The 26,966-nt window shown below is 42.3% G+C and overlaps 5 protein-coding genes and 1 long non-coding RNA gene across 15 annotated transcripts; 2 read left to right on the plus strand and 4 right to left on the minus strand.

Moving 5' to 3' along the window:
* Positions 1-471: 471 nt before the first annotated feature.
* Positions 472-955, minus strand: LOC124203717. The gene is made up of 3 exons (XR_006878596.1): positions 868-955; positions 675-793; positions 472-515 (listed from the first exon to the last, which is right to left on the minus strand). It is a non-coding gene; the product is annotated as an uncharacterized LOC124203717 (long non-coding RNA).
* Positions 956-2,700: 1,745 nt separating this feature from the next.
* Positions 2,701-3,962, plus strand: LOC124203718. Its single transcript, XM_046600506.1, has 3 exons — positions 2,701-2,954; positions 3,017-3,329; positions 3,404-3,962. Exons 1-3 carry the CDS (start codon positions 2,757-2,759, stop codon positions 3,883-3,885), a joined length of 993 nt encoding a protein of 330 aa, XP_046456462.1. The 5' UTR covers positions 2,701-2,756; the 3' UTR covers positions 3,886-3,962.
* Positions 3,963-4,950: 988 nt separating this feature from the next.
* Positions 4,951-14,634, minus strand: LOC124203720 (cysteine sulfinic acid decarboxylase-like). Of its 9 annotated transcripts, none has more exons than XM_046600514.1 (12): positions 9,550-9,732; positions 8,224-9,489; positions 7,568-7,753; positions 7,305-7,489; positions 7,122-7,228; positions 6,932-7,047; positions 6,620-6,871; positions 6,497-6,561; positions 6,355-6,439; positions 6,088-6,287; positions 5,881-6,025; positions 4,951-5,821 (listed from the first exon to the last, which is right to left on the minus strand). In XM_046600514.1, the coding sequence occupies exons 3-12, from the start codon at positions 7,733-7,735 to the stop codon at positions 5,639-5,641; spliced, it is 1,506 nt and encodes a 501-aa protein (XP_046456470.1). In that variant the 5' UTR covers positions 7,736-7,753; positions 8,224-9,489; positions 9,550-9,732; the 3' UTR covers positions 4,951-5,638. The 9 variants fall into 9 exon arrangements, with proteins under 9 accessions (XP_046456470.1, XP_046456472.1, XP_046456471.1 ...); XM_046600516.1 differs by adding an exon at positions 9,765-9,852 and having other exon boundaries at positions 4,952-5,821; positions 7,568-9,489; positions 9,550-9,643; XM_046600515.1 differs by adding an exon at positions 9,765-9,852 and having other exon boundaries at positions 4,952-5,821; positions 7,568-9,489; positions 9,550-9,672.
* LOC124203722 lies at positions 9,871-11,590 on the minus strand. 2 transcript variants are annotated; one of them, XM_046600521.1, is made up of 4 exons: positions 11,405-11,590; positions 11,168-11,290; positions 10,363-10,512; positions 9,871-10,302 (listed from the first exon to the last, which is right to left on the minus strand). In XM_046600521.1, the coding sequence occupies exons 1-4, from the start codon at positions 11,556-11,558 to the stop codon at positions 10,073-10,075; spliced, it is 657 nt and encodes a 218-aa protein (XP_046456477.1). In that variant the 5' UTR covers positions 11,559-11,590; the 3' UTR covers positions 9,871-10,072. The 2 variants fall into 2 exon arrangements, with proteins under 2 accessions (XP_046456477.1, XP_046456478.1); XM_046600522.1 differs by lacking the exons at positions 11,168-11,290; positions 11,405-11,590 and adding an exon at positions 10,600-11,011.
* Positions 14,635-16,068: 1,434 nt separating the features above from the next.
* LOC124203719 (E3 ubiquitin-protein ligase RNF19B-like) lies at positions 16,069-25,375 on the minus strand. Its single transcript, XM_046600507.1, has 8 exons — positions 24,399-25,375; positions 24,057-24,326; positions 23,721-23,926; positions 23,557-23,647; positions 23,109-23,488; positions 18,457-18,937; positions 17,861-18,213; positions 16,069-17,536 (listed from the first exon to the last, which is right to left on the minus strand). The coding sequence occupies exons 1-8, from the start codon at positions 24,820-24,822 to the stop codon at positions 17,138-17,140; spliced, it is 2,604 nt and encodes an 867-aa protein (XP_046456463.1). The 5' UTR covers positions 24,823-25,375; the 3' UTR covers positions 16,069-17,137.
* On the plus strand, positions 19,736-23,006 carry LOC124203721. Its single transcript, XM_046600518.1, has 2 exons — positions 19,736-20,922; positions 21,450-23,006. The coding sequence occupies exon 2, from the start codon at positions 21,524-21,526 to the stop codon at positions 22,820-22,822; it is 1,299 nt and encodes a 432-aa protein (XP_046456474.1). The 5' UTR covers positions 19,736-20,922; positions 21,450-21,523; the 3' UTR covers positions 22,823-23,006.
* Positions 25,376-26,966: the final 1,591 nt, after the last annotated feature.

Here is a 26,966-nt window from a genome sequence, read left to right on the forward strand (position 1 = left end):
TCGCCTTTTCTCTCTCCTTTTATACGATTTTTTTATCACCCTCACCTCTTATGCCTTGCGGCTATTGTAGCTACTTGAAAATGATGAAACACGTCCCGTTCTTACCCAACCTCTGCACCAACCTGCACTGCATGGCACGTTTTATGTAATGATCTCCGTGACCTTCGAATGTGAAGGACAGGCAGACCTTTTTTCCTTTTTTTCCTTTTGCAGGTTGAAGTTTCTGGGGTTGGGTCTACAACAACCAATATCAAAATGAATACAAAATGGTTATGTAACACCAAATGGTTATCCCGTTCTCACCCAACCTCTTTTTGACAAATTTTACGTGCCTTTCCTTTTGCAGGTTGTCGTTGCTGGGGATGGGTCTACAACAACCAATATGAAAATGAATACCAAATGGTTATGTAACACCAAATGGTTATCCCGTTCTCACCCAACCTCTACACCACTGCATGACAAGTTTTACGTGCCTTTCCTTCTGCAGGTTTACGTTGCTGGGGATTGGAATGGGTCTACAACAACCAATATAAAAATTAATACCAAATGATTATGGCTTAAAACTCACTTTATACCAATTGAAATTAACAATGGCTCCTAAACTTTTCACTTAGACTTCATCATCTTGAATTATTACCACAGTAATAAAAAGAAACATTGGTTGAAATAATTACCTTGCAAATAGAAATTCCTTGGTTTTGGAAGACAGCTTGCAAATTTGCAATTGGGCCATTTTATCTGTTGGTCACGAGCACTCTGCAAATCAGTGCCCACAAAAACTTCAAAAAGTTTCCTGAAAATATTTAGTCAAGAATGCAAGATCATTAGCTCAATGTTATATTATCTATTTATTAAATAGAGTTTAACCGTCGAAAGTTTAGCCAAGCCACCTTTAAGAATCAAGGCCAATAATATCGATGTGCAACAGGTACAATTTCTTTTATTTACCTGAATTTTTACCTGAATAACAAAATAAAACGACAAAAAATCGAAGAATTAGAAGAAGTAAAAACCGAAAAATTTAAAGTAGAAGTTCAATTTAAAAGGTAAAAGAAATTGATTGATTTTTATTTCACTTTTTAATCGAAAGCTAAAAAGATTTAACCTATCGATGATAAGAACTGTGGAAAACTTGTCTAGGGAATTATTGAGCTAAAAGAATTTAAAAAATATGATTACATATGCGAAAGTATACAGGCTACGGTAACGGTATGGCGACCGTAGAACTACAAAGACAGAAGAACTCCACCGACAATAGAACCCCCGAGAACCCCAGTTTATTTAAATAATTTTAAAAAAAAAATCCCTTGTATGCCACAGTAGAACTCCAATGATAGTAGAACTCCTTTTTTAAATATATTATTAAAAATACCCGACAATAGAACTCCACTACGCGACCATAGAACTCCAATAAATTCTGAGGATTTCTTATGTCTTTGGAGTTCTATTGTCTTTGGAGTTCTACTTTCAGCAACCCACGGTAACTACCATACAATACGATAGGTTGGGTTAAAGTTAATAAAACGATTGCTAATGCGAATCACGATCGGAGCAATCTTACAATGTACACTCGTCGATCAAAATTGCATGTAAATCCCATTTAAATTTCCCTTGACAAACAGTAGATGTCAGTTCTTTTTTTGGAATACGATAACAAAACATAAAAAATACCCGGGAGATAAATAAAATCAGCTTGAATCAATAACTGTTCTATATTTCTATTCGTATTTGTTCTTGTTCTTCCCCTTTCCCTGATCCCTGTAAGACCAGTCTGCAGGATAATCCCCGTTTCGATAAACGATAGATTGTCCATAGCCACGAACAAAACAAATAATATTCGACCATGAGTCCATGACATTAGACTGACATTCCCAAATTCTAATCGAAAACTTATCTTCTTTTGAATTATATAAACACAACGACTCGTTTTGGGAGCAGAGTTTTCTTTGACGATATCGTCGACAGTCAAGGCATTGAGAATACTCCGTTGAGGGCGATATCGCAGCATATACGCTAACATTTTCCATAGTTGCATCTAATTATTTTCCCATGGAGAAAATCACACAAACATTTCCGACATTTCTTTACATTCTGCTATTGGATATGAAACTTTTATGGCATTCCCCGTTATATACATCTGTACTAGATCCTTTGACAAGATGAGGATGGACGCACCACTCTATTGTTTACTAAATTTTCAATGGAACTCACAGTCGTCTTAAAGGGGGAAGGATAAAACAGAAATGTAAGACGCCGTAAAATATTTCTGTAACGAAATGAAATATGTAGCCTCACTTACCCAAGTTGTTTTGCTATTGGTTTTGATCTGTTGAACTAAAAATTGACGAAAATGGGCAGTTTTTCCAGGTGAGTCCACAGAGTCATGATAAGCGGGGGCATCATGACAACTGATCATCAGTGGAGAGCCTTCACGCATGAAGAACTGGAAAAAGCAGAATAATCGTTAAAAAAAAAAATTTCTCTCAAAAGGACGTAGATTCAACTAAACTTAACAGAATAATTCGACTATAATTCCGTATCAACTCGAGTCATCATAAAACAAATATAATGCTCAAGAATAAAAATCAAAGTTTGAATCAAAACTAACAATAGTTATCTTTTTTGGACTCTTTGCAAGATAGGCGATTGATAAAACCACACAAAAGGTATTTAAACTTCAAAGCGCTATATTCTGTCTATAGTTACGTGTCGCTTTTGTTACACAACTCTATTGGATTAAAGAAAATCGAGGTAAAATGGGTCGTTTGAAAGTCTTTTTTGGTTTGATGTTCTTGATTTTGAGTTGCGGGGCAATTTGTTCCTCTGCTCTTACCACATTTTCCTTGGAAGATAAACTGCAAGAATTGGAACTGAGACTAGAAGCCAAAATTGAAGCTAAAAATGCTCAACTTGAAGAAAAGGTGACACAACTGGAGGCGCAACTTGAACTAAATGTAAGTCTACTGTTGTTAGTTTAATTCGGAGTTTCACTTTAGATTTTGTTTTTCTATGACAGAATGAACTAAGACAAGATTTGGCATTGAAAGTAACTCAATTAGAGGCCAAAAATGTCCAACTGGAAGTCAAAATTGAACAACAAGAATCGCTTTTTAGAAATCATTTTTCACGTGAGAAAAATGAACGCACAACAGCTCCCGACTCTGTTCCAATTAGCAATAATCAATCGGCTGTTGCCATCAACGGACTGCCGTCTTCGTGCGGGGATCTCAAAATGATTGGCCACATTTGGAGCGGATTTTATTCCGTCATAGGATTGGCGAAAATGGAATCCGTTTATTGCGATTTCACTAAACTACCGGACGATGCGGGTAAATGTTTTGCATTATCACGACTTATTTAGTTGAAATTATATATATTTTTAATTCTATTATTGATTGAAAAGGTTTCCAGAAATGGATTGGATACGTCGACGTCAAATCGACGCCCGTCCATTTCTACGTCCAGAGAAATTCTTCATTTAACACACAATACACTCCAATTCCGTTTGATTTGGCGGTGGTGAACGAGGGAAACGCCATGAATTTGACCACGGGGAAATTCACGGCACCGCGACCGGGAATTTATTTTTTCTCTTTCGCGGGACTGGCGTATCTTTATTCTTCATCTTCTTCTGCTGGGTTTGAGTCTTATCTTTATTTGAATGGGAATCTAATCGGGGTGAGTAATGTTAACGAGAGAAACGCCCCCGTTGCTCAATTTAGTCCGTTGACCCTTCAGTCGACGTTCAACTTGAAAAAAGGCGATCAACTCTGGATGGAGATTTCTTATACTGGTGACTCATCCTCGTCTTTGTGGGACAGCAGTTACCACTACACACATTTCACGGGTTTCATGTTGGAGGAGGAAATTGTGGCGTCCCTCTGAGGTTCGACATCCAAAATGAACGTCAATCATTTGGGGAAAATAATTTTAAGGGGAAAGGGAAGATAATTCATTCGACTCCATTTCATTGAGGGGTGGACATTTCTTTACCAAAATTGAACTGTGGATGTAATTACACAGTTTACTAAATACACAAGCCAAGTTTGAAGTTTCTATATGCAAAACTCTAGACGTTACAAACAAAAACAAAACAATTTTAATTGCCAAATTTCCCAAAAAAGCGGTCGGACTAAAAATGGAAGAAAATTTATTTGCTTTTTTAAAATTCACTAGTGGATTGGATTTTTTCCAAAACAATTTCAAAATTTCACATAGATAAACCGCACGCATACCTGAGCACAAATTCGTTTGTTCATCTGTAAAAATAAAAGGCGGGGGACGTGAATCCTAAAAAAAAATTAAAAATTTCTCAATTTGTTTTCCTATCGCAGCTCGGAATTAAATCAAATCAACACTAGAACGAAACTCTTATAGTGTCTACGTTATCTCGTTTTGCTTTGGTAATTGCGTTTCACTTTTTCGGCTTTAATTTCCATAATTTTAACCTCCACAAACCGCATGAAATGGCGCGCCATTTCATTTTCGTTCGCGGTGAAAAGACGAAAAATCAACGGCCATTTTTAAAAAAGAAATAAAAGTCCAACATTTTCATTTCATTTCAATCGTGTCGTGCGAATCAATCATGCCAATTGGACACGTCATCAGTCAAAAAATGGCAATTGAAATTACAATGCGCGTCAGGTACAAAAAGTTCTTACCTGCTGCCTCCATTTTGATGAATGTCGCGGGACTTATGGCTCATCAGGTGAGTGGAATTTTCTGCAACTTGTATCCAGAGTCTCGTTCGGCCATTCACGGTCACTTCATGAGAAATCAACTGTGATTTGTATCCTCTGATTACGTCACTTCAAACAAATAAATGGTTTCAACTTTGACACAACACTGTGAACTGAGTTTTTGGCAGACTTGTGGCCAAACAATTTCTTAACTTTACGAGATTTTTAAAAACGAGTTTCAGTTTTGATTTGCACTGCAGACGAGCATTTGTGAGAACCGGAAAGCAGCGATGCCAATTTTATTTTTTAAACAAACTGGAAAACAGTAAAAACCCGGTTCTTTTCTCTGCCTGGTGCCTGGTCTTTAGATATTTTATTTTTTTCCAATGCAAAATTTGAAACTGACTTTCAGCAATTTTGATTAAAATACTGTGAGAGTGACGTGATACTATGACTCACCTCGCAAATTAAAACATTACCAAGTCCTTAAGTTGTAGTAGAATTATTAGCTGCAAACGTTTCCTATTCAGAGCAGCGAGCATCGGTTGTCACTTGTTCTTTCGGCGTAATAGATTAGTCCTGCTTGTGGTGGCATCAACAGGAGACAGATAGTAACAGATCAAGAATCAGGACATTTTCACTACAAGACAAGTAAAATGTTTTCTATTGTTTTACCAAAAACTAGATTATATCCAAAGCAAAATTAGTTAAATTGTTGCTTCCCTAAATCCAAACCACGAAAAACCCACCACAGAAAAGATCAAAGTAAAATTTGCACGATTCCCAAGTAGACCAAAGACCCGCCCTAATAACACTCCTCCCCAGGACCCTCTTGAAAGTCAAGAGGAAAAAAAGGACTTTGCCGTCTAGCAACATCGATAACATATTTTTGCTCTATTGATGTTGTTTCCAATTTTAAAAAGATACTGTCCGGCAAAGGAAGATTTAGTTGGGAGGTTTTACAAGTCGCATCCCAATCTTTCAATTTCGTCCATTACGAAATCCATATCTTCGTGAGTAGGACGGGGCTGACAAGGGATGACTAAACGGAAAAAGTTGACTAAATTCTTATGCGGCAAAGGTTGGTAGCCAATCATGAGAGATCCTTTCTCCACCATTCGTTTCTTTATTGCAGGCGCAACCTTAAGTAATTCAATTTGAGTAAATCATCGTATTATGTAAAGTACGGATGTCTTGTTACCTTGGAAATTTGTTCCCACCATTCGGGAGATTCCTGACAATTCCTCAACTGATGTGGAATGTACCAAAAGCAAACGTTCGTGCAATTAGGTTCTGAAAGGACTAGCCGAAATTCTGAACGTTGAGCGATTTGACGTGAGAAATACCTTTGATGACAAATAAAAATGAATATCTAACATAAAAATCCTAATGGTTCATTTGGACTTACTCGGCGCATTCAAAGGCATTATCAACCATTTCTTCAAGACCTCGATCGCCACGAGCTTTCCACATTAACCACAGTTTGAAAGCGTCTACCTTGCGGCCACACTGAACGCTCTTATCACCAATATCGTAGCGCACATCATAGAATTTATCTGTCTGGAACAGACAGGTGGCCGAGGCACTGTTGCATCGATTCAGAATATCCTACACACATCGAGATGAAGTAATAACCGAATCAACGATAATAGGCTACCTTTAAAATTTTGAATACTTTGTCCTTGTGTTTCGTTAAGAAAGCTGAACATTGTAAAGGGGCCCCGAGAATTTTGTGAAGATTCCAAGTCACAGAATCAGCCCTTTAAAAAGAACACGCTGAAATTTATTTGAAAAAAGATAAATGAAAGGTTTGTTACAATTCTATGCCGTCCATCAAGAAACGGTATTTCTGAGAGACTAGTGCGCCTCCGCCCCAAGCAGCCTAAAATATAAAACGTGTAACTAGTTGAACTTTAAATGATTTCTTTGATTTATCTTACATCGACGTGAAGCCAAACGTCATATTTTTTGCATACGAGCGCCAAAGGCTCTAAAGGATCGTAAGCTCCTAGAACTGTGGTCCCAGCTGTTGCGTTGACGAAAAAAGGAACTTTCTTCTGTTCCAGGGCTTTGACAACCTTATTTTCCAATTCAGCGGGTATCATTTTTCCAGAGCTGTCAGAGGCGACAATGATAAGATTGTCAGTTCCCAAGCCAATCCAATGAGCTGCTTTGGCCAAAGAATAATGACTCTGTAAAAGAATAATTTTTTGTAAAATGAGGACAAACATCTGTGATTTGAAATGGAAAACCTCTTCCGAAGTAAATGCCACCAATTCACCTATGTTGCCCACTCCTTTTGTTTTAACTTCAGGGAACTTCTTGTAACGAGCAAGAACTATCCCATACATATTTGAAATGCTACCTCCTAAAATATGTATGATTTAAACAGACAAGTTCAGCACACATAATAAACAATACATTTGTTTAATTTAATAATACCAGGGGCAAATATTCCATCACCATCTTCCCACCCAACGAAACCTCTTAGGTGTGCTAAGACTGCACATTCGACCATCAGGAAAAATGGTGCTACTTCAAATGTGTGCCTTTATTGCAAAAACACAAAACAAAAGAAATTTTAGAAATTTCCTACAGATTTTTATTTAAATGAATATAACTTACAAGTTGGTATTGAGAGCTTCAGTCAGCCAGGCTCCTGCAAGTCCAACAGGATCGCATGCATGATACAACTGATTCAGAAACTTCGGATGGTTGGTTTTGACACTATATTCCACAGCTTGTTTACAAAGTTCCAAAATTTGAACGTGATTTAAAGCGCTGCCACCTAGCGAGAGATCCACCAACTCCTAAAAATGAACACGGAAATTATGAAAATCCAAGCTTGTACTAGAAATAATCTTCTAGAAACCAATTTTTAGTGTTACCTTAAGTTCTTCGGGATGAATAAAATTCACTATTCTATCCTCTGCGTTGGCCTTACCAGACAACAATCGTTGGTTGATAACGAGATCTGTAATCTGCTTCAGCAACAATTCCTCGTTCACTTGCTGCTTTTCATCTCCCAGTGTACCTTCGCCAGCTAGAGACTCCATTTTCCGTTGTTGAAATCTCTTCAACGCCACGATACGAATTAAATAATTAAAATATCGCGCACTAATGTTGCAATTTCTGCTGGGATTTATAAAAAACACCGTCTGATGACGCAGCCTGGCCAATGGTCTGAAAAATATAGCAGAGTAATAGATAAATAGTGTTTTTGTGTGTGTGTGTGTCTTACAGCTTTTTTTACTGGTGATTTTTTAGTGTATTTAATTTTTTTAGCGCTGTGAAAAAATTGTGTGTTCAGGGAATATGGCGACCCCCTAGGGTATTCCCCGAGTTTACGTGACGCCCCTCACCTACTGGTGTCACGTCATTCCTCAAGCTGCGTAACCCGTTACGAAACGACAATAAACCTTTACTTCAATTTGTGAATATAGACACAGCTGGTTAAAAATGCAAACCGCCGGAAAACACACATGTCCTCACCAATAGATAAATAAACTACTACCGCATTCAACAATAATGCAAATGCACTCACCTTTCGCTGGCTGTCGTCTTCGTCGGACGATGTTGAACCAAGAGTTAAGGGCCAGCAGTTAACTTATGGAGCGCCAAGATCGTGAGCGGGATGTCCAACGAGTTAAACGAGTGTGGGCAGCAGCTTCAGTTACAAGCGCCGGTTTCAACTTTTTCCTCATGGGCATCACCGAATAGGAGTGACAAATAGCTCCAAAAATCCCCAGTGGAAAAAGCTGTAAACCGCATTTCAATTGAGCAATCGTCCAGAAAAATTCGCTTGTCTGTCCGATACAAATAAGGTCAGGGGACGTGATAAACCCATTTTGATTGCCAGATATAAAAATTGCTTTAATTTTTAAATTTCACCGATTTTACTTAATGTAAACCCTAAAAGGATACACCTCGTTCATCATTAATAAAAATAATGCCATTTTTTTATTCGCGCAGGATTTTACAAAGGGGATGGGAGGAAATTTGTTCGACTCCAATTCATTTAAGGGTGGGAATTTCTTTGAGAAAATTTTACTGTGCATGCAAATAAACATTTTTAACGCTCAAACAGAATAACAGATTCTCAAATTTCTATCTGTAAACATGTAGACGTGACAAGAAAAAAACAAACAATTTTAATTGCCAAATTTACAAAATGCGGGTCGGACTAGAAATGGGAGAAAATTCATTCGCAACTAATACGTTAACAGATTGAAATTTAAAAAAAATCTTTTCACGGTTGCGCGGGCATTAAAGCTGTGCATGAGTGAACATAAGCTATTTTTATAAATAAGAGCGGGGTACTTGAAAAACTCATTTTGATTGCTAGTTTTACAAAAAAAAAATCATTTTAAATTTATTTTCCTATCGCAGATCGAAATTAAATAAAATCAATACGAGAATAAACGCTTTTATTCCCTTCGTGTGCGTTTCACTTTTCGGTTTTAATTTACAAAATATGAATTTAAAAAAATATAAAATGGACGGTTGCGCCACTTATTCGCTCGGTATGAAAATGACTACAAAGAATAGCAACCGTCGCTTAAAAATGAGAGACCAACATGACAAATTAAAATTATTCAATTTAACGATGTCGTGTTGGTCAATTAAACGATTGCGCCTAATGCATACACTGTTGGAGCATGTGCATTTGTCGACAATTCGCAGCATATAATAAAAAGTTCTTACCTGCTGTCTCCACTTTGATGAATTCCGTTTGGTATTTCCCTTCAATGTCTGTGGTGAGGGCTCAGTTCGCCAGGATAACTTCCTCTGATTACATCGATGTCAATCTCTAAAATCTCAATCTCACTATAATCAAACAATAAAATGGTTTGAACTTTTTAACACTTACTATGACTGTGTGCGTACCGATCCAAATTTGGCCATTTCCGTTCAAGCAGTGCCATTACTGAATTGACTGGTTACATAGTAGGGCTCTGAAAACTCTTGAATGTTATTTCGATGCAATGAATTGCTTGACATTACAGAACATTAAGAATTCACAGAAATAGAACACAAAGATATGGATTTAAAACAAATTTTGCATCCCGCGTCAACGACCCTTACCTTTTAAATTTCTGTAAACCTCTAGATAGTAACAGATCAAAAATCAGGAAATCCTTTTGTTTCACCAAAAACTAGGTTATATCTAAAGCTAATATCAGTTAAATTGTTAAAGTTACAAAATTGTATTCAGTCACACAGTAAAAGTCGGTCAAAAGTGCAATAGCTGCACTGAGATTCGTATAATCTTAGCTTAACACAATCTAACGTAATGTGACAAATGTTTGTGCCACGATGGACGAATGAAGTGGACGGCTCTTGTTATCAAAAACGGAATGCACAACAGAATGTAAAAAAAGTTAAGAAACATTTCATACTTTATGTTCCAGCGAAAAAGTCGCTTGCGATGTCGTATCTCTCTGTTTCTTGGCTTGAACTTTAGCTTCAATAAAAAATAGAGTGGCAGAGAGGTAAAGGCCAAAGGTTCCAACAACTGCCAACCCAAAGGACCATGATAAAAAGTTGTGCTCAAAGTCTGGCATCCAATCACGTGAATCTCCTAAGGCTCCAAAGGTGATAACAGCAATTGTTCCACAAAAGGCTAAACAAAAAATTGACAGTTAGTGATCGAACATCAAGACAGGTGTATATAGGTGCTTACCTGCAATGGTCAAGTCCCATGCAAGGGCACGTAAGAGTTTGACTTGATGCTCATATGTGAAACACAAAACATACATCAGTGTCCCTGCTATGCCTACCAGCATCAACATGAAGCACAGTGTAAAAAACAACTGTACAGCAATAAAGAATGCTAGAAATGGAAACACACATTAGATTAGATTGCCAAGCCTTGGTGGGGGAATGTATGTAAACTGAAATCAACAAGTAGCAATCTTACGAGGCATGAGAAAGTCCCTCATCTCAACATATCCAGCAGTGAAAGGATTGAAAACCCATCGACAGCCCGTAAAATATCTCAAGTGGAGAGTATCGTGTGGATCGGGTAACGAACGAAAGCAATGGACCCACAAACCCAATTTATCAAATTTATCTCCATAGTACTTTGACCAGTTTTCCAGCCAATGTGTCGTTGAAAAGGCCACGGATATGCACACAACAGCGACAAAAAACAAAGGGAGGGCGATTTTGGCAGCGGTACTTCGTGTTTTTGTCATTTTTTGAGCGTAATTAATCGTTGAAAACAAAAGAATATATCCCACGCTAGGGACTCACAATGAATTGTGATGCACTTTCGCCATTAGACCAACGCCCAGCATACAACAATTGTCGGAGCCCTCTAGCGAGCGTTTGGTGAAAGAAGCCAAATATTTCTATATTTACTTGACATAGTAAACATAAGGATATCTAATCTTTACAACTGAATACTATCTTTTTATTCCAAATTTAGCAATAATAATATCCCAGTATTTATTTAAAAATTAATAAAAATAGAAAATTTGACTTACGAGGCCTGAGAAGCCAGTCTATGATGTGGTATTCCTCATCCAAGACATGACGACATCCATTGAAAACTCTATCATACAAGTGTTTCACATCTTTGAATTCTTTCAAACAGAAATTCCAGAGACCTGAAAATGCGTAAAACGAGGAAAAAGTTTACAATGACGTAAAAACAAACGGATATTTAAAATATAGATAGGCATAGGCGTGGTCTGTCAAAGTCGACATTCACATTGACTCACCTAACTGTATGAATTTGGGATTTTCTAATGTGCCGTCTGTTTCTAACCACGAATTTGTTGAGAAAGCAATAATAATAATCAAGCAAGTGGCAAAGAAACTTAACACAGCAGCTTTAGCTATTTTTGAGGCACCGCCGTCGTGATGGGACGCCATGGCGGTTGTTGAGGTTTCTCTTCAGACTAAACCCTTACTGCAGAGGTCCCGTGGTCATGACAACCAGTCAACAGCCGTTGGCGCTAAATTTGAAAAGCTAAATTTAATTTTGGTTGTCAGTTCTTAAACCTTGTATGTACTGTATGGATTAGGTCATGAAATGTCATAAGAATTCCTTAAAATGCCATAAAACGCAAGTGTCCAATTGTAATAAATCAATTTACACTGAAGGAAAATAGACATATGCTGATAAGGCATGTACACTACAGAATAAAACGACTTTGCCGTCTAGTAAAATCTATAACAGTTTTTTACTCTCTTCATTTTTTTTTCAATTTTAAAAAGATACTGTCCGGCAAAGGAAGATTTAGTTGGGATGTTTTACAAGTCGCATCCCAATCTTTCAATCTCGTCGATTACGAAATCCATATCTTCGTGAGTAGGACGGGGCTGACAAGGGATGACTAAACGGAAAAAGTTGACTAAATTCTTATGCGGCAAAGGCTGGTAGCCAATCATGAGAGATCCTTTCTCCACCATTCGTTTCTTGATTGCAGGCGCAACCTAAAGTAATTCAATTTCAGTAAATCATCGCATTACGTAAAGTACGGATTTCTTGTTACCTTGGAAATTTGTTCCCACCATTCGGGAGATTCCTGACAATTCCTCAACTGATGTGGAATGTACCAAAAGCAAACGTTCGTGCAATTAGGTTCTGAAAGGACTAGTCGAAATTCTGAACGTTGAGCGATTTGACGTGAGAAATACCTTTGATGACGAATAAAAATGAAAAACTAACATAAAAATCCTAATGGTTAAATGGACTTACTCGGCGCATTCAAAGGCATTATCAACCATTTCTTCAAGACCTCGATCGCCACGAGCTTTCCACATCAACCAAAGTTTGAATGCGTCTACCTTGCGACCACACTGAACGCTCTTATCTCCAGTATCGTAGCGCGTATCGTAGAATTTGTCAGTCTGGAACAGATAGGTGGCCGAGGCACTGTTGCATCGATGCAGAATATCCTATGCACATTGAGATGAAGTAATAATCGAATCAACGATAATACCTTTATAGTTTGGAATACCTTGTGTTTCGTTAAGAAAGCTGAACATTGTAAAGGGGCCCCGAGCATTTTGTGAAGATTCCAAGCCACAGAATCCACCCTTTAACAAACGGACACTGGAATTAAATGTAGAATTAAAAAATAATAATAATAAAGTGATGGTATGTTACAATTGGATGCCGTCCATCAGAAAACGGTATTTCTGAGAGACTAGTGCGCCTCCACCCCAAGCAGCCTAAAATATAAAAGGTGTAACTAGTTGAACTTTAAATGATTCCTTTGATTTATCTTACATCGACGTGAAGCCAAACGTCATATTTTTTGCATACAAATGCCAAAGGCTCTAAAGGATCGTAAGCTCCTAAAACTGTGGTCCCAGCTGTTGCGTTGACGAAAAAAGGAACTTTCTTCTGTTCCAGAGCTTTGACAATCTTATTTTCCAACTCAGCGGGTATCATTTTTCCAGAGCTGTCAGAGGCGACAATGATAAGATTGTCAGTTCCCAAGCCTATCCAGTGAGCTGCTTTGGCAATAGAATAATGACCCTGTAGAACAACAAGTTTGAAAGTTACACATAAATATACATGTGATTTTAAGTGGTGAATATCAAACCTCTTGCGAAGTAAATGCCACCAATTCACCTATGCTGCCCACTCCTTTTGTTTTCACTTCAGGGAACTTCTTATAACGAGCAAGAACCATTCCATACATATTTGACATGCTACCTCCTAAAACAGAAATGAGTTAGACAAATTCAGTGCACTTAATAAACTGCACATTTTTCGATGATTATACCAGGTGCAAATATTCCATCACCATCTTCCCACCCAATGAAACCTCTTAGGTGAGCTAAGACTGCACATTCGACCATCAGGAAAAATGGTGCTACTTCAAATGTGTACCTAAATTACAAAAAGAAAGCAATTTAATAAAATACTACAAAATATAACTGGATTTTACTAACAAGTTGGTATTAAGAGCATCAGACAGCCAGGCTCCTGCAAGTCCAACAGGATCACTTGCATGATACAACTGATTCAGAAACTTGGGATGGTTGGTTTTGACACTGTATTCCACAGCTTGTTTACAAAGTTCCAAAATTTGAACGTGATTTAATGGGCTGCCACCTAGCGAGAGATCCACCAACTCCTAAAAATAAACACCAAAATGTTAATAAAATGGAGATCCAAGTAAAAATCTGCTAGAAACAAATTTTAATCTTTACCTTAAGTTCTTCGGGATGAACAAACTTCACTACTCGATCTTCTGCGTTGGCCTTACCAGACAACAATCGTTGGTTGATAACGAGATCTGTAATCTGCTTCAGCAACAATTCCTCGTTCACTTGCTGCTTTTCATCTCCCAGTTTTACTTCGCCAGCTAGAGACTCCATTTTCCTTTGATGAAATGCCTTCAACGCCGCAAAACGATTAATAATTAAAATATCATCCTTAAAAAAGTCACGCACTAGTGTCGCTGCAAATTTTTCTGTGATTAATACAAAAACATCGTCTGATGACACCGCCTGGCCAATGCCCAATGGTCTAAGTAAAATAGTTGCACCGTCATTTTTAATCATTGAATGACCTCACCTGGTGGTGTCATCATATTCTATAATATTCCTCGAGCTGCGTAACCCGTTACAACAAATAAACCCTTACGTCAAAATTTGCATTTATAAACACAGCTGGCTAATAATGCTAACCGCCTGGAAACACACACATTGCTTCACCGGTAGATAAATAAACTACCAGTGACCGCTAACAACAATAATGCACATGCACTCACCTTTGGCTGGCTGTCGACTTTGTCGTCGGGAACAATGTTGAACCAAGAGAAACGGGCCAGCGCAGTTAACTTTGCTTGGAGTGCCAAGATGGTGTGTGCGGAATGTCCAACGAGGTAAGAGCGAGAGTGGGCAGCAGTTACAAGTTTGATCCTTTTTGTGTGTCCAGCACTTTATTTTTGGCTTTCTGGGTTGAGTCATGGGGAAGTTTAGTGGTCTTATCACAAGGTCTTCTCTCTTTCCTGTGTAATCGCCAAACCGCTTAGCGTCTCTCTCCGCACTTGGGTGGGCTGGAGGCGCCCATCCTAGTGGAAAATAATGGCAAATTTGGCAGAGAATCCAGGCAAGAAAATGCTGGATGTGTGTGGATGATGGCAAACCCCTTGAGCATATTACGAGGAAATGTATCCACCCATTCATCAAGTCGTCGCAAGAATAACGCAACAACAAACAGATAATACACCCCACTTTATATCTTCTTGTACAGAAAACCTTTTAAGGCATTAACATTGGTTTTATTTGTCCATCCATCCATCTACAATCTTCTGTATATCAATAACATTCCCAGCTCAGCATCTGGAGTGATGGGGGGGCGTTCACCAATTCACTGTTGGCACTGTGATTCATCCGCTCTCAATCAGCACTGGGAATTAATTGGAAAAAAGCTGCTGCTGCTTCCACAATCAACTTGTTCTCTAAATCGCTGCACAACTTTTTCCCTTTTTGTTTTTTTTTTTACTCCGGATGGCTTCTATACTCTTTTATGCAATTGAGTTGTGTTACCTTTCAAACGCTCACGAGGAAAAGTTGCAGACTCTAATTGGGCGAGCATTGCGAGGCGGTTACAACTCGAGCGAAAACGGAAATCAACTGATTTGATTTCTACGAGCAACGGAGGGGAATCAATTTGTTCTCCTTTTCATCCGCAGCAGAGAAACGATTGTTAAAAAAGATAGATTCTTTGATGCTAAAAATAAATATTTAAAATAAAAAAAGAAGAAAAGAAGGAGAAAACCACGTCCTTACTTCTGCATGGAAACGGTCGGAAAATCGTGTTAGGTAATCCCGTTTTTTTATTTTATTTTTCCTTCTGGTTGAGTGTCTTCCATCCCCTTTTTCTTCCACTCTGCTTCTAAACGAAATTCGGAACGGGATCGGGAACCAGGGGGGGGGGGATAAAGGTATATCTAAAAGACACGGGTCAATACGCATCGCAATCACGATTTGGGGATTTAGGTATAGACAGTCACCATGGCGACTGGACGAGAGGATTTCTCCCCTGCGGATGGGAAAATGACGAGACGATGATGATGGCGTGAAATATCCGGTTCTCCTCCGACGAAACAAGTCACCGATCAATACTGTATATAACGCCCTCGGAGAAAATGGCGGATGTCAATAAATAAATAAATAAATAAAAAAGAATCACGACAACAACAACAACAAAATCAGTGTGTTAAGAGCAGAGAAGCAATCATCACGTCTAGTTGCCGACGATTTGGCCCAATTACTTTGGCTCTCATCAAGTTGGCAGTCGGATAAAAACAGCTGATCCTTCTCCTTTGGCAGCTTCCGTCCAATCGATAGGTGGACCAATCAAGGAGCCTCTCCTGTCGATGGACGTGTAAAGTACCTAGCGTTCAAGTAATTGTAGTAGTAGTAATAATTCTGTATTGATCATTCGCCTTTGAAGAGAGAGATAGAGAGAGAGAGAGAGAGAGAAAAATAGAGCAGAAAATAACTGGAGAGGGGAAATCAACGACTGGAAGTGACAAGTTCAATCCCCCGTCCGGAATTAAAAAAAGATGTCGGATAGAACACGACTCGTTCCGGATGAAGAGAGACAGGCTCGACAAACCCAAAAAGAGCAAAACAAAACAAAAAGAGAACAAATCAAAAGTGGAAGGAGAGAACGAATTGTGGAGAGAGGTAATCAATTCAACAGGTGCGGCGTATACACAAAAGTCCAATGAGGAAAACATTTCATCGGGGGGGGGGGGGATATTGTCTAAAGAAAAATAAACAAAAAATACAACCGAACATGAAATTAATATAAACATTGATATCAATCAATTCGCGTTGTGTGTCCCGGGAGTGCACCAGAAATAAAAAAAATAAAATAAAAAAATTGGGTAAAAGATCCATAAACGAATTTTAGGCACCAAAATTCAATCGGACTGAGAGGAATATGAAAGGAGGGATACACAAAAGCTCATCGACAATTACCAAAGATTATGGGAGGGAAATCATGAGTGGGAAGGTAAACAATTCACGCCGACACATTAAAAAAACACGAAAAAAAACAAACAAAAAAATGAATTGAAAAAGTGATGATAATATTTAATAATAATTGATTTTCTTTCTTTTTTTTTCTCTTCTTTTTTTAAGTACCACATCCACAGCGATCACAGCAAACAAGAGCTAGTTATAATATATCTTCCGCAATCAACGCATCGGGAGAAATATCTTGGAAATTATTTGAAAAAAACCAAAAACAGTCAGGATCGAAATGAAAAAATACTGCGTAGAATATTTTTGAAAAATAAAAAGGGCGGGAAATGAATGATGAAAAAAATTATTTCCATTTCTTTTCAGAAAGATAATTGGGGGGAGTACAATTGGCTGGACAAACGACATTCCTTTTTCAATTCATTTCTCATAGATCTTTCATTGTTTTTGGTCGAATCTCTCTTTTCTTCTTTTCGCTCCTTTTAAGTAGCTCCTTAATCTTCTTCGGGAGTTTGAACGCCATCCGATCCATCCGTGGCGTAGTTTCCAGTGTCCAGGGCCGTCGTTCGATCAAAGTAACTGACTTGATCGTCGAATCGGACTTGGCCGTGATCTTCGCTATCGCTGGCGGCCGTCCCTTGAGTGCCGAATCGGGCCCGACGGGCCGATCGCCTCAGCGAGACCAAGCCGGGCAGCGTCACCTCGTCGCCCGAGAGGGAGACGATGGAGACGGGACTGGATGAGCGGGCGCCACTGGGCAAATCGTCACCGTCGTTGAGGCAGGCGTGAATTTCAATGGGGGCGTAGCCGGACTTGACGCTGCCCGATGCCGAGGCGGACGTGTGGCCGGCATGAGGGATGCGGTAACTGTGCACCGAACTCGTGTCTCCCATCTAGAAGAAGAAAAAAACAAACGGCCAATAGAAACAATACGGCCAATAGAAATAATCCATCCGTGAATAAACGCGTTTGTTGACTCTCTCTCTCCCTTGAAGGCCGTTAAAAACAACCCAAATTGTTTAGCCCATTCAACTCGAGTCACTTTCCCGCAATGTGGACGTGGTTAATGACTCATTTGCGGGCCCGCAGCACAAAATGGCCGGCCGTTATGGCCGCCCGTCGTTGCAACTGGGCGGTGCGTCAAAAGTTAACGAAGTGGAACCGACTAAAGTGAAGAAATAACCAACAAAACAAACAAAATGAAATTGTTTTTTAACCTTGTAGCTGAGGAGCGAGCCGGCCAGGGCTCGTGTCGAGGCGACTGAAGCGGCGCCGTCGTCGGCCATCGACAGGGTGTTGGATCTCTCCGACAGGCTGATGGTGGCAGAGGCCGTTTCGGAGGAGGCGAAACTGGAACGCTTGTTGGGCGAGCAGGCGGCCATGGCCACCAGCTCGGCTTGAACTTCCAGTCGCCGGGCGGCCGAGGCGTTGGAAACGATGCTGCCGGCCAGCCCCAGTTGGCTGGCCGACTCGCAATCTTCACGGTCGCTTTCACGGTCCCGAACAAACAGCTGACTGGCGCTGCCCAGCGAAGCAGACCCGGAAGCCGACAGCGCAACACTCGCCTCCCCTGCAACAAATAAAAACAAAATTTATTTCATTCAATTTCCATTTAGAATTAATTAAAAAAAAATAGACGATCATCAATCTCCCTGTGAAATTGTTTCAAAAGACAATTTGGATAATTGAATTGTCCCGCCATTTAAAAAATTCGTGAAACCGGCGGGAAGTTTCAATTTCTAAACAATTTTTTCGACCAAGTTTCAACTTGACACGGATACGGACGGGAAATGAAAAGCGGATGACAAATTACCGATGGAAGGATTGCCGACGAGGCCAAGGTTGGTGGAGTGATCGAGTGAGACGGCGTCCGTGTTGTGTTTGCCCTGGCCGACGCCTATGCCGCCAGCGCCGCCGCGGGAGAAATAGGCGGTCGGCCCGCCGTGGTCGTTGCTGCTGCCGTCCATCGCGCTAAGGTCATCACTTCCTCCGGTTCCTACTGCGCATCCAGCGCCGGCACTGCCGCCGGTGCCGCCATTGCCATTGCCGCCGCTTCCGCTTGCGACGCCCGTCCCAACGGCGCTTCCCACACCTCCAGCCGAGGAGCCGGACACAATCCCGACAATGACATCATCATCGTCGTCGAAATCGATGCGGACGCCGAGCGGCGAAGCCGACACTCCGCACACGCCGTTCTGGCACAGCGAAACGGGCACCACTCCGTAAATGTAAGCCAACAGGATCGGCACTCCCATACCGACGGCCACTCCCGCAATGGCCGGCGCCACCAACACCTACAATAATCAAAATAAAAAAACAACCGGGAAATTCAAAATCAATTTTAAGCGAAATAGGCAAAAGAACAAGGGAAATTCAAATAACATTTGTCAATCCGGCAATGCTGGATCGGATAACTTATTGATTGGTACCCCCAGAGGGTCGTGAGCTATAAGCCAAGGGGCTTGCTAGTAGCAGTCGTACTAGTGCCATTGCGGTCTCGTACAATGTACACACAACCCGACAAAAACAAAAAAAAGAAGAAAAACACAATTTCGCCTTTTTGTTTTTTTCCAAAACAACTTCTTAGAAGAAAAATAAAATAAGGAAACGTCCAGATGGGCGAACCAACGTATCGATCTTTTTCGGGGAGTATAAAGCCAAAGAGCGTAAACTTCTTTCTCTACTTTTTATTTTATTTTTTGGCGGCCGTCAAGTCCAGGCACCCCCCGCAATAAAGGTTCTCCCATCGAAGGTGAATTCCAATGTTGCATGGAAGCAGAAGAAAAAAAGGGAGGAGTCAGTCAACCTCAACGCAAAAAAGAAAAAAAGGATATAGCTCGGCAAGCTATCGACATTTTCTTATATAATATAATCCCATGTGACTCCATTTCACTGGCGTCCGGACCAGCTGCGCGCTAGACATGGTTATAATATCTTTTTCTTAAAGGAGATATTTTTCAATTGCCATTTCGCGCGCTAGCCCAGTTTTTATCGAAACGATAGATGGCGGAGCGGCGCCGGCTTTGCGTGATTGTTAGATAAGACTGTGTAGATAGATAGTAGAAAACGCAGACGGAGACACCCAAACTGGTAGTCGTCCGGTTGGTTGTCTAGTAGTCGTCCACAGCACTTTGTTCCTGGGAAGCAAAAAATCAATAGCCCACCCGCGATGGATGGAAGGAACAAATGGAGATGGATGCAAACAGAGAAGGAGTGGGGCTTACGTCAAGGGGGGGAGGGGGGAAGTGACAACAATAACAAGACAGAAATCTCCCGTTTTCCTTCAGGATCGACCGGGAATAGGATTGTCGATCAGAAGTACAACAAAACAACATCAAATATGACGATGGGCCAAATTTTTCTTTTTTTCTATTCCGGATCTAAACGATGAGCAGTCAAAAAAGGAGGTAGGAGCGATCCTTATTGTGTCACACCGTCTGTCATCTATCGATCCAAAAACGGTGGAGAGCCGACGAGTTACTGGGGCCAGCCAGAAGGAGAGAGAGAGAGATGGGAGAATAGATGCTGGGTCGGTTCTACTGCAGTCCGCCTCTTTCTTCTCTCCTCCCACCCAATTGCGGAAGGAAAAACAGCCGCAAAACGGGCGACACATTGGCGCAAACAGAGAAAGACAATATTTCCTGTCGACTCTTGTGTTTCGTGCCGGGCCGGCCATGAATAAATTACCATTCGCCGGCTGAACATTTTTCTTATTTTTTATTTGTGTGTAGTTTTGTGTGTGTGGGTCACCGTCGCTTCATTCCGCACGGCCGTGCACAACCATCACCCCTCCTCCTCTGCCTGCGCCCGTTTCTTCTTCCGCCTCCCCTTTTCCTCCCCACCCACCCTTCCTTCTTCTTCTTCTCCTACACACACACACATCCGCCCCTCTCCTTTTATTTTCCAAGCAGCGCGTGCACAGTCGATACGCCGCCGTCGCTAGAGTCAGACGCGTCGTTCCAGTCCCGCCCGCCACCACCACAGTGTCGACGGCAACAACATCCGCTCGGCGACAATCCAACAACAACAACAACAATCGTTCGCCGTGACCTCCCCTTCCATCGAATGGAAACACCAACAACAACGTCTCATTCCGTTTAAGCGTCCCCATCTGCTCTCACTCGGCCATCTCGTCTTGTGTTTCATTCCGACGGCGGCGCCCAAAAACCAAGAAAAGCAAAAAGGAGACGCTCCCATCGACAACACGAAAACTCCAGCGCCACCCACACAAAAGCGCCAAAGGGGGGACTACCCTTCTACTTTTGATTATTGACAAAAGGTATAAGTTATCATCGTCATCTTGAGAGTGAAGCCCCCTCTCACTCAATCACGACTTGTTCTTCACCACTCCCGGGGGCGTCGATGGGAGAAAAACAAAAAGTCAGCGGGAAAGTGTTTTGTTTTTCTTTGACAAAAAAGAATTAACCAGAAATTCCAGGCAAAGAAAAAGGAGAGAAAGTTGTTTCTTTTGTCGTTTTGGTTTGGAAGGAAAAAAAAAATGGAAATGAGTCATTGAGAACCTCACGCCACCCTTCCGGCCCCTTATTATTCTGGAAAGAGAAAGTTTCACGTGAACAACTCGGGAATCTCAGTGAATTGTGACTCCCTCCCCCTCTCACATTTCTTTCTTTCTTTTTAACCAAATGGGAAAATAACTTTTATTTCTTTTTAATTTTGTTTTTTTGCTGACCGGATACATTTCGTCCGGCTCACTGGAGCGGAATTTTCTCATCTCCCTCTCGATCCAGCCTTTGAAAATCTAAAAAAAATCAATGTAACATTTCTCCTTGTTTTCCTCGTTTCCAGGTCACAGCGTCCAGTCAACGAGTCCGGCAATAAAAGGGGGAAAAATAAAAACAGAACGTCCGAGACAATCAAACATGTCGGTAGACGTTTCGGATGAGTCGTCCATCACGGCCGAGTGGCTCGAGAGCATTTTACATCTCTACTACAGCACCAACGGGCGCGATCTGCTCGACGGGCCCAAGGACGATGATGACGTCGACGACGGCCAGGAGCCAGTCATCCGCAAGGACGAGCCGGCCCAGACGGTCAGCGTCAAGCAGTTCCAGGTGCGGCCCGGATGCGAGGAAGGAGAGAACTTGCTGAGCGATTTGCTGGCCATTGACGTCACTCTCTGCCGGGATGAATCCATGCCGGAAGAGGAGCTCCATCTGATGGCCAAGCTCCTGTCGCAGGATCCCTTCTGTCGCCACTTTATCCTTGAGGCTGGATTCGACGTCAGGGAGATCCATTTCTACACGACGCTCATGCCGGCCCTGACTCAATTCTGCGGCGGCCACGGCGGCGGCGGAGGCCAGCCCTGGCCCGTCCCGTCCTGCTTCTACGCAAAGTACCGACAGGGCAGCGACTCGGTTCTGGTGCTGGACAACATGAAAGCGTCCGGCTACCAAGTGACGGAATTCCATCTGGGACTGTCGCTGGAAGAGGCCACGTCGGCGGTTCAATCCATCGCCCTCATTCACGCTTCCGTCCTGGCCTACCGGCTCCGATTGGGCGTCGATCTGGGCCAAGCTTTCCCGTTCCTCTTCCGGCCGGAAGCCGCCGCCGAATCCTACCAGCAGCTACTGGAGCGAGGCCTGCCGCAGTTGGCCACTTTCCTGCACACGGCCGACCGTCCCGAGCTTCACGCAGTGCTGGCCAAGCTGCACAAGATGAGGCCCAGGGCTCGGGAGACGATCGCCAATCTGCTGAGACCGGCCAGCCCCATCGCCACGCTGACCCACACCGATTTCTGGTGCAACAACCTCCTCTTCCGCCACAAGACGGCAGAAGGCGCCACGGCCGACGTCGGCGACGGAGCGGCCGGCGTCGAGTGTTCCATTCTCGACTGGCAGATGGCCACCTACAGCCGGCCGACAAACGATCTAGCCCTGCTGCTCGTCACTTCCGTGGCCGGAGATGTGCGCCGGACGCGGACCGGCCACATCCTCGACGCCTACTGGAATCAATTCTGCCAGACGGCCGCCTCGTTGGGACTCGACGTCGAGGGACAACTCAATTACGGGCGACGAGAGCTGGAAACCGAGTACGAACAGTCGCTCCTGTTGGCCGTCCTGCTGGGCATCGGCTCCGTTGACTTGGCCATCGGCCACCAGGCGACCGAGGAGCGACTCTGCGAGGTCCTCGTCGACCTCAGCAACGAGAAAGTCTTTTAAAATGACTGGACAAAATCTAAAAAAATTGAAAAGAAAAATCCAATTCTGTCGATCCTTCACATTCCCACCTTTCCGCTTCCAATTGTTTCCCCTTTCCTGCGTTCGTTTCTTGTGGCTTTTCCCCTCCTATCTCTCTTGTGATGAAAATTTATGGAGTTGAAATAAAATAAAAAAGTCAAATAAACTTTCGTTTTGATCCGATAACGGCCGGCGCAATCAACCCACATCCTGCCCAGCAACCGAAAGAAGAAAAATTTTGAAAACAAATTTCAGGTTCGACTCTTACCGATGCCGCAACGCCGCTAGTGATGATGATGTTGCGCTTGTGTTTGGAGACGGTCTTGAAACGGGCGTAAAGCTTCCTGCCCACCCAGATGGGAATGCCGATGATCATTGCCGGAACGGCGATTCCCGCTAGGAGGGCGATGCCGACCGGGGCTCCGACCAGGGTGCCCAGCTGCCAGAGGATCTTCTTCTTGCGAGACCAGGGCTTCTTGCCCCAGAAGGTGCAGCCGGACGGGCTGAGATAATGTAGGTCACTAATCTCCTTCATGCACAGCCAGCAAAACTCGGAGCCGCACAGGGCGCACGTCATGTGGTTGCAAGAGCCGTCGTCCATCTTGGCTATCAGCACCTGGCATCTCGGGCACGGTTTGATGTCGTCACCTGGACAAACAAATTTGTTTTTCGGTTAAAATCGGCGTCTTCCATGTTTGGAATTTCAATTGTTTTACGCTGAGTATTTTTAAAGTTGGACGATGATCCGTAAATGGAAGATCTCTGAGCACGGGCAGCGTCACACGTTTGGTTCGGATGCCAAAGGGCCTGGAAGAGAAAAATTCCAAAATGTTAAATTGATAAAAAGCTGAGAAAATGTGAAAATCAATCCAAGGTATACCTTGCAATGGTAACAAAAGGAGGAGCCGCATCCAGGGCGTTGACACAGTAGACGGGGGCAACTGGCGCAACCGGTAGCCAGAACGACGAAATTGCAGTCCGGGGCTGGACACCATCGAGAATCCGGATCGGCAGCCAAGACTCGTCGCAACATAAAGTCTTCGTACTTTTCCAGTAGGTTTTCATTGTTCAGTATCAACCGAATATCTGTCGATTAGAAATAAAAGAAAGAGAAATAGAAATCAAAAGAAGTTTATAAAAGAAAAAGAAAAGAAATTGAAATCAAATCCACTTTCACTCTTTGGGGAAACTTGTTAGTTAGGAATTGGACACTCACCGTTTGGGTGCATGGGCTCTGAGCATTCTGGGCAATTGATGTTGACACGTGACTCTGAAATCTCGATTCGCAGGTATTGCTGCATACAATCTAGGCACGAACGGTGCGTGCAGCACAAAAGTTCGGGGAAAAATTCGCTGGAGCATTCGGCCAGGCACAGGGGACATTCCCAGTTCTCAGATATGGGGCACCTGAGAGATCTGTTGGGAACTCGCAGCTCTGACTGGGAAGTGCTGGAGGTATCTGAAGGGCTTTCAGACTCATATCGGGCTGTGGGAAAAATGTAACAAATGAGCTTTATGAGATGAGAAAGAAGCCAGAAGACAACCAACGAGGACTCACATGTGGATGGGGACTGCCTCTTCCTGAGCCCACCGGTGCTGCTGCTGCTGGGTGCAGGATTCCCAATGTTGTTGCCACCAGAGAGGCTCCTGGACCTTCTTTGAGACACCAACGGGCTGTTGTAGAGCATTCGACGAAGGGAGAACCTAAATCCTTGCTTGTTGGCCGGCTTGGAGAACGAGGAGGTGATGGGTATAGCCAGTGAGCATGGCTGCTGCTGCTGAACCACTGAGTTTCCATCTGGCAGCAGTGAAGGGGAAGGTGGAGAGTGATCTTTTCTTTTTCTGGATTTGCCTTTCCCTGCTCCAGGCTGCAGTTGCTGCTGACTGGTAAAAGTGGTGGTGGCGGCTTGCAATGTCATGCTGGCTTGACTGCTGAGAGAGTTGGAACTGTTTCTGAGTGGGTTCTGTTGCATCGAACTCATACTCTGAGGCGTTGGACAGCCCTTGGTGTGCACCACCAAAGGGGGGTAGCAAACGAAATGAGTGGGAGATGTATTTGTTTTGGTGTCTGTGTGTTTTTCCCCCTTTTCTTTCCAGAGAAAAACTAATACGGAGCACTGACAACAACAATAGGCACAGAAAACCACTGACTGGAACAATCGAGAGAAGCGACGGAAACAGGCCGAGCCATCACATTGTTCACAACAATAAACAACCGACAAATCTCTCCAACCAGTTCCAATCTCCGTCTCTTATCTCTTTCGCTTAGATTTTGCAATCGTGTCTACACACACACAAGTCAAACAATTGCTCAAGCGATATATATCGATCGTCGTTTGGTGTCACTTGTTTTTTCTATTTCAACGATTCGTTTCACCAAAAGTTGGGAGCCATGTTCGCCAACTTGGGGCGAGCCAGGCTCTGTAAGACGTTCTATTACGATCGTCTCGGGATATAATAAATGAGTTGGACACACAAAACGGGAGTTTTCTCTTGTGTGTGTGTGTGTGTGAAAGCTGCAATAGCAAAACTCTCTTTTTTAACGGGCAAAACAGTGGCGTCGAGTCGAGCAACTTGGCAACAAGCGCAACGCCATCAAGAGAATCGACTCCGCCAGCCTTGAGGCGTGGCGGCCATCTTGTCTGGGACTTGAATTGTGCCGGGAAATTCAAATCGAGTCGAGTTCGTGACAGGCAACTTTTTGATTTCTTATTATTAAAAATGAAACTTTTGAGTGGGTCTGCGTCCTACTTTTTTTCTCGACAATTGCCACGTCATGAGGAAGAAGAGAGTTTCATTTTCTTTTGAAAGAAAAGGGAAAATTTATCCATCCAATTGTGTTTTGATGGTGAAAACTTTTTGGAGGGGGCTGGCAATTTCTCCTCTTCAAACTTTCATGGTTTTCTTATTTTTTTCTTTTGTTGGGGGAGGGAGGGGGTCAAATTATCCGCCCACTTTTCCTTCGTAGCATTTCCAACTTCAGTCATTCCGGAAGTAGTTTTATAACAAGATGTATGGCATTGCGTAATTAGACGAAAAATGCCACGACGTGCAGAATTTTTTTCCCCCTCTGATCCTTCCCCTGTAATTTGCCATTCAAAATCGATCAGGTGATGATAATGGCGCGTGCAGTTCGTGACGGCAGCCGCGGCGACGTTTGAATAATGGATGAACTATGGGCTAGCGCAAAAAAAAAGTAGCCCTTCAGCATTCTTCTTCTCTATAGATTGGTGAACTTGCATCGCTCCCGGCGTGTTTCCACCCAAGAAAATCAATGTCAAATGAGCAATGGCGGATATATAGAGCCAGCGTTCATCATCAAAATGTCTTGGTCCTTTTCTGTTCTCTGCCCGTCTCCACACTCTGCACACACAAGGAGGATATGGGGAGTAAAAAAAGGACATGGTGATATGTAATATCGATCGATCGATATTAGGCAAAATGGCGGCTGCGGTGCGCGCAGTTTCGGATCGATCAAAATAAGAGAAGAAATAAAATTTAAAAGTTTTTTTTCCCGCTCATCTCTCCTTTCCATCTCGTCGCCCACCGGATTTTGAAATTCAATCAGGAAAAGAAATTCACGTTGCCCGTGTACTTACTCACAAAAGAGCAAAGCGGGCGAGCGCGGGTCGATTGCGGAGAAAATGAAATTTTGATGAAAGAAGAAATTTAATTTCCCCCCAACCGAAAAAAAAAAAAAAAAATAAAATTTTGACGGACGCGAACATTTGACATTTTGATCAATTAATAATCAATCGATTCAATATTTGATAGGCTATAGGAACCAGGACAAAGAATATATCTGGAAATCGATCGTCAAACTGAACTTTCCCACACGAATGATTTTTTTTCAAAAAATCAAAAACATTGGCGGGAATAAATAAATAAAGTACATAAATGTCAGATCTAAAAAAAAGGGAAATGAGAATTCCGTTGATGTTAAAAAAATATCAACGTAGACGCGGAGAAAAATAAGGATCTCATTTTCCAGGGGAAATCAAGGAGCCGCACTCTATAGGGTTTTTTCTCTCTCTAGGGGGAAAAGAAGAAGGAACGACGATTTGACGCTCGTGTAAAAGACTCTGTGTGTGTCTCATCATCTCCTAACGTATCCAAAGAGATTCAC

The sequence above is a fragment of the Daphnia pulex genome, chromosome 10, assembly GCF_021134715.1.
Source record: "Daphnia pulex isolate KAP4 chromosome 10, ASM2113471v1".
Taxonomy (NCBI): domain Eukaryota; kingdom Metazoa; phylum Arthropoda; class Branchiopoda; order Diplostraca; family Daphniidae; genus Daphnia; species Daphnia pulex.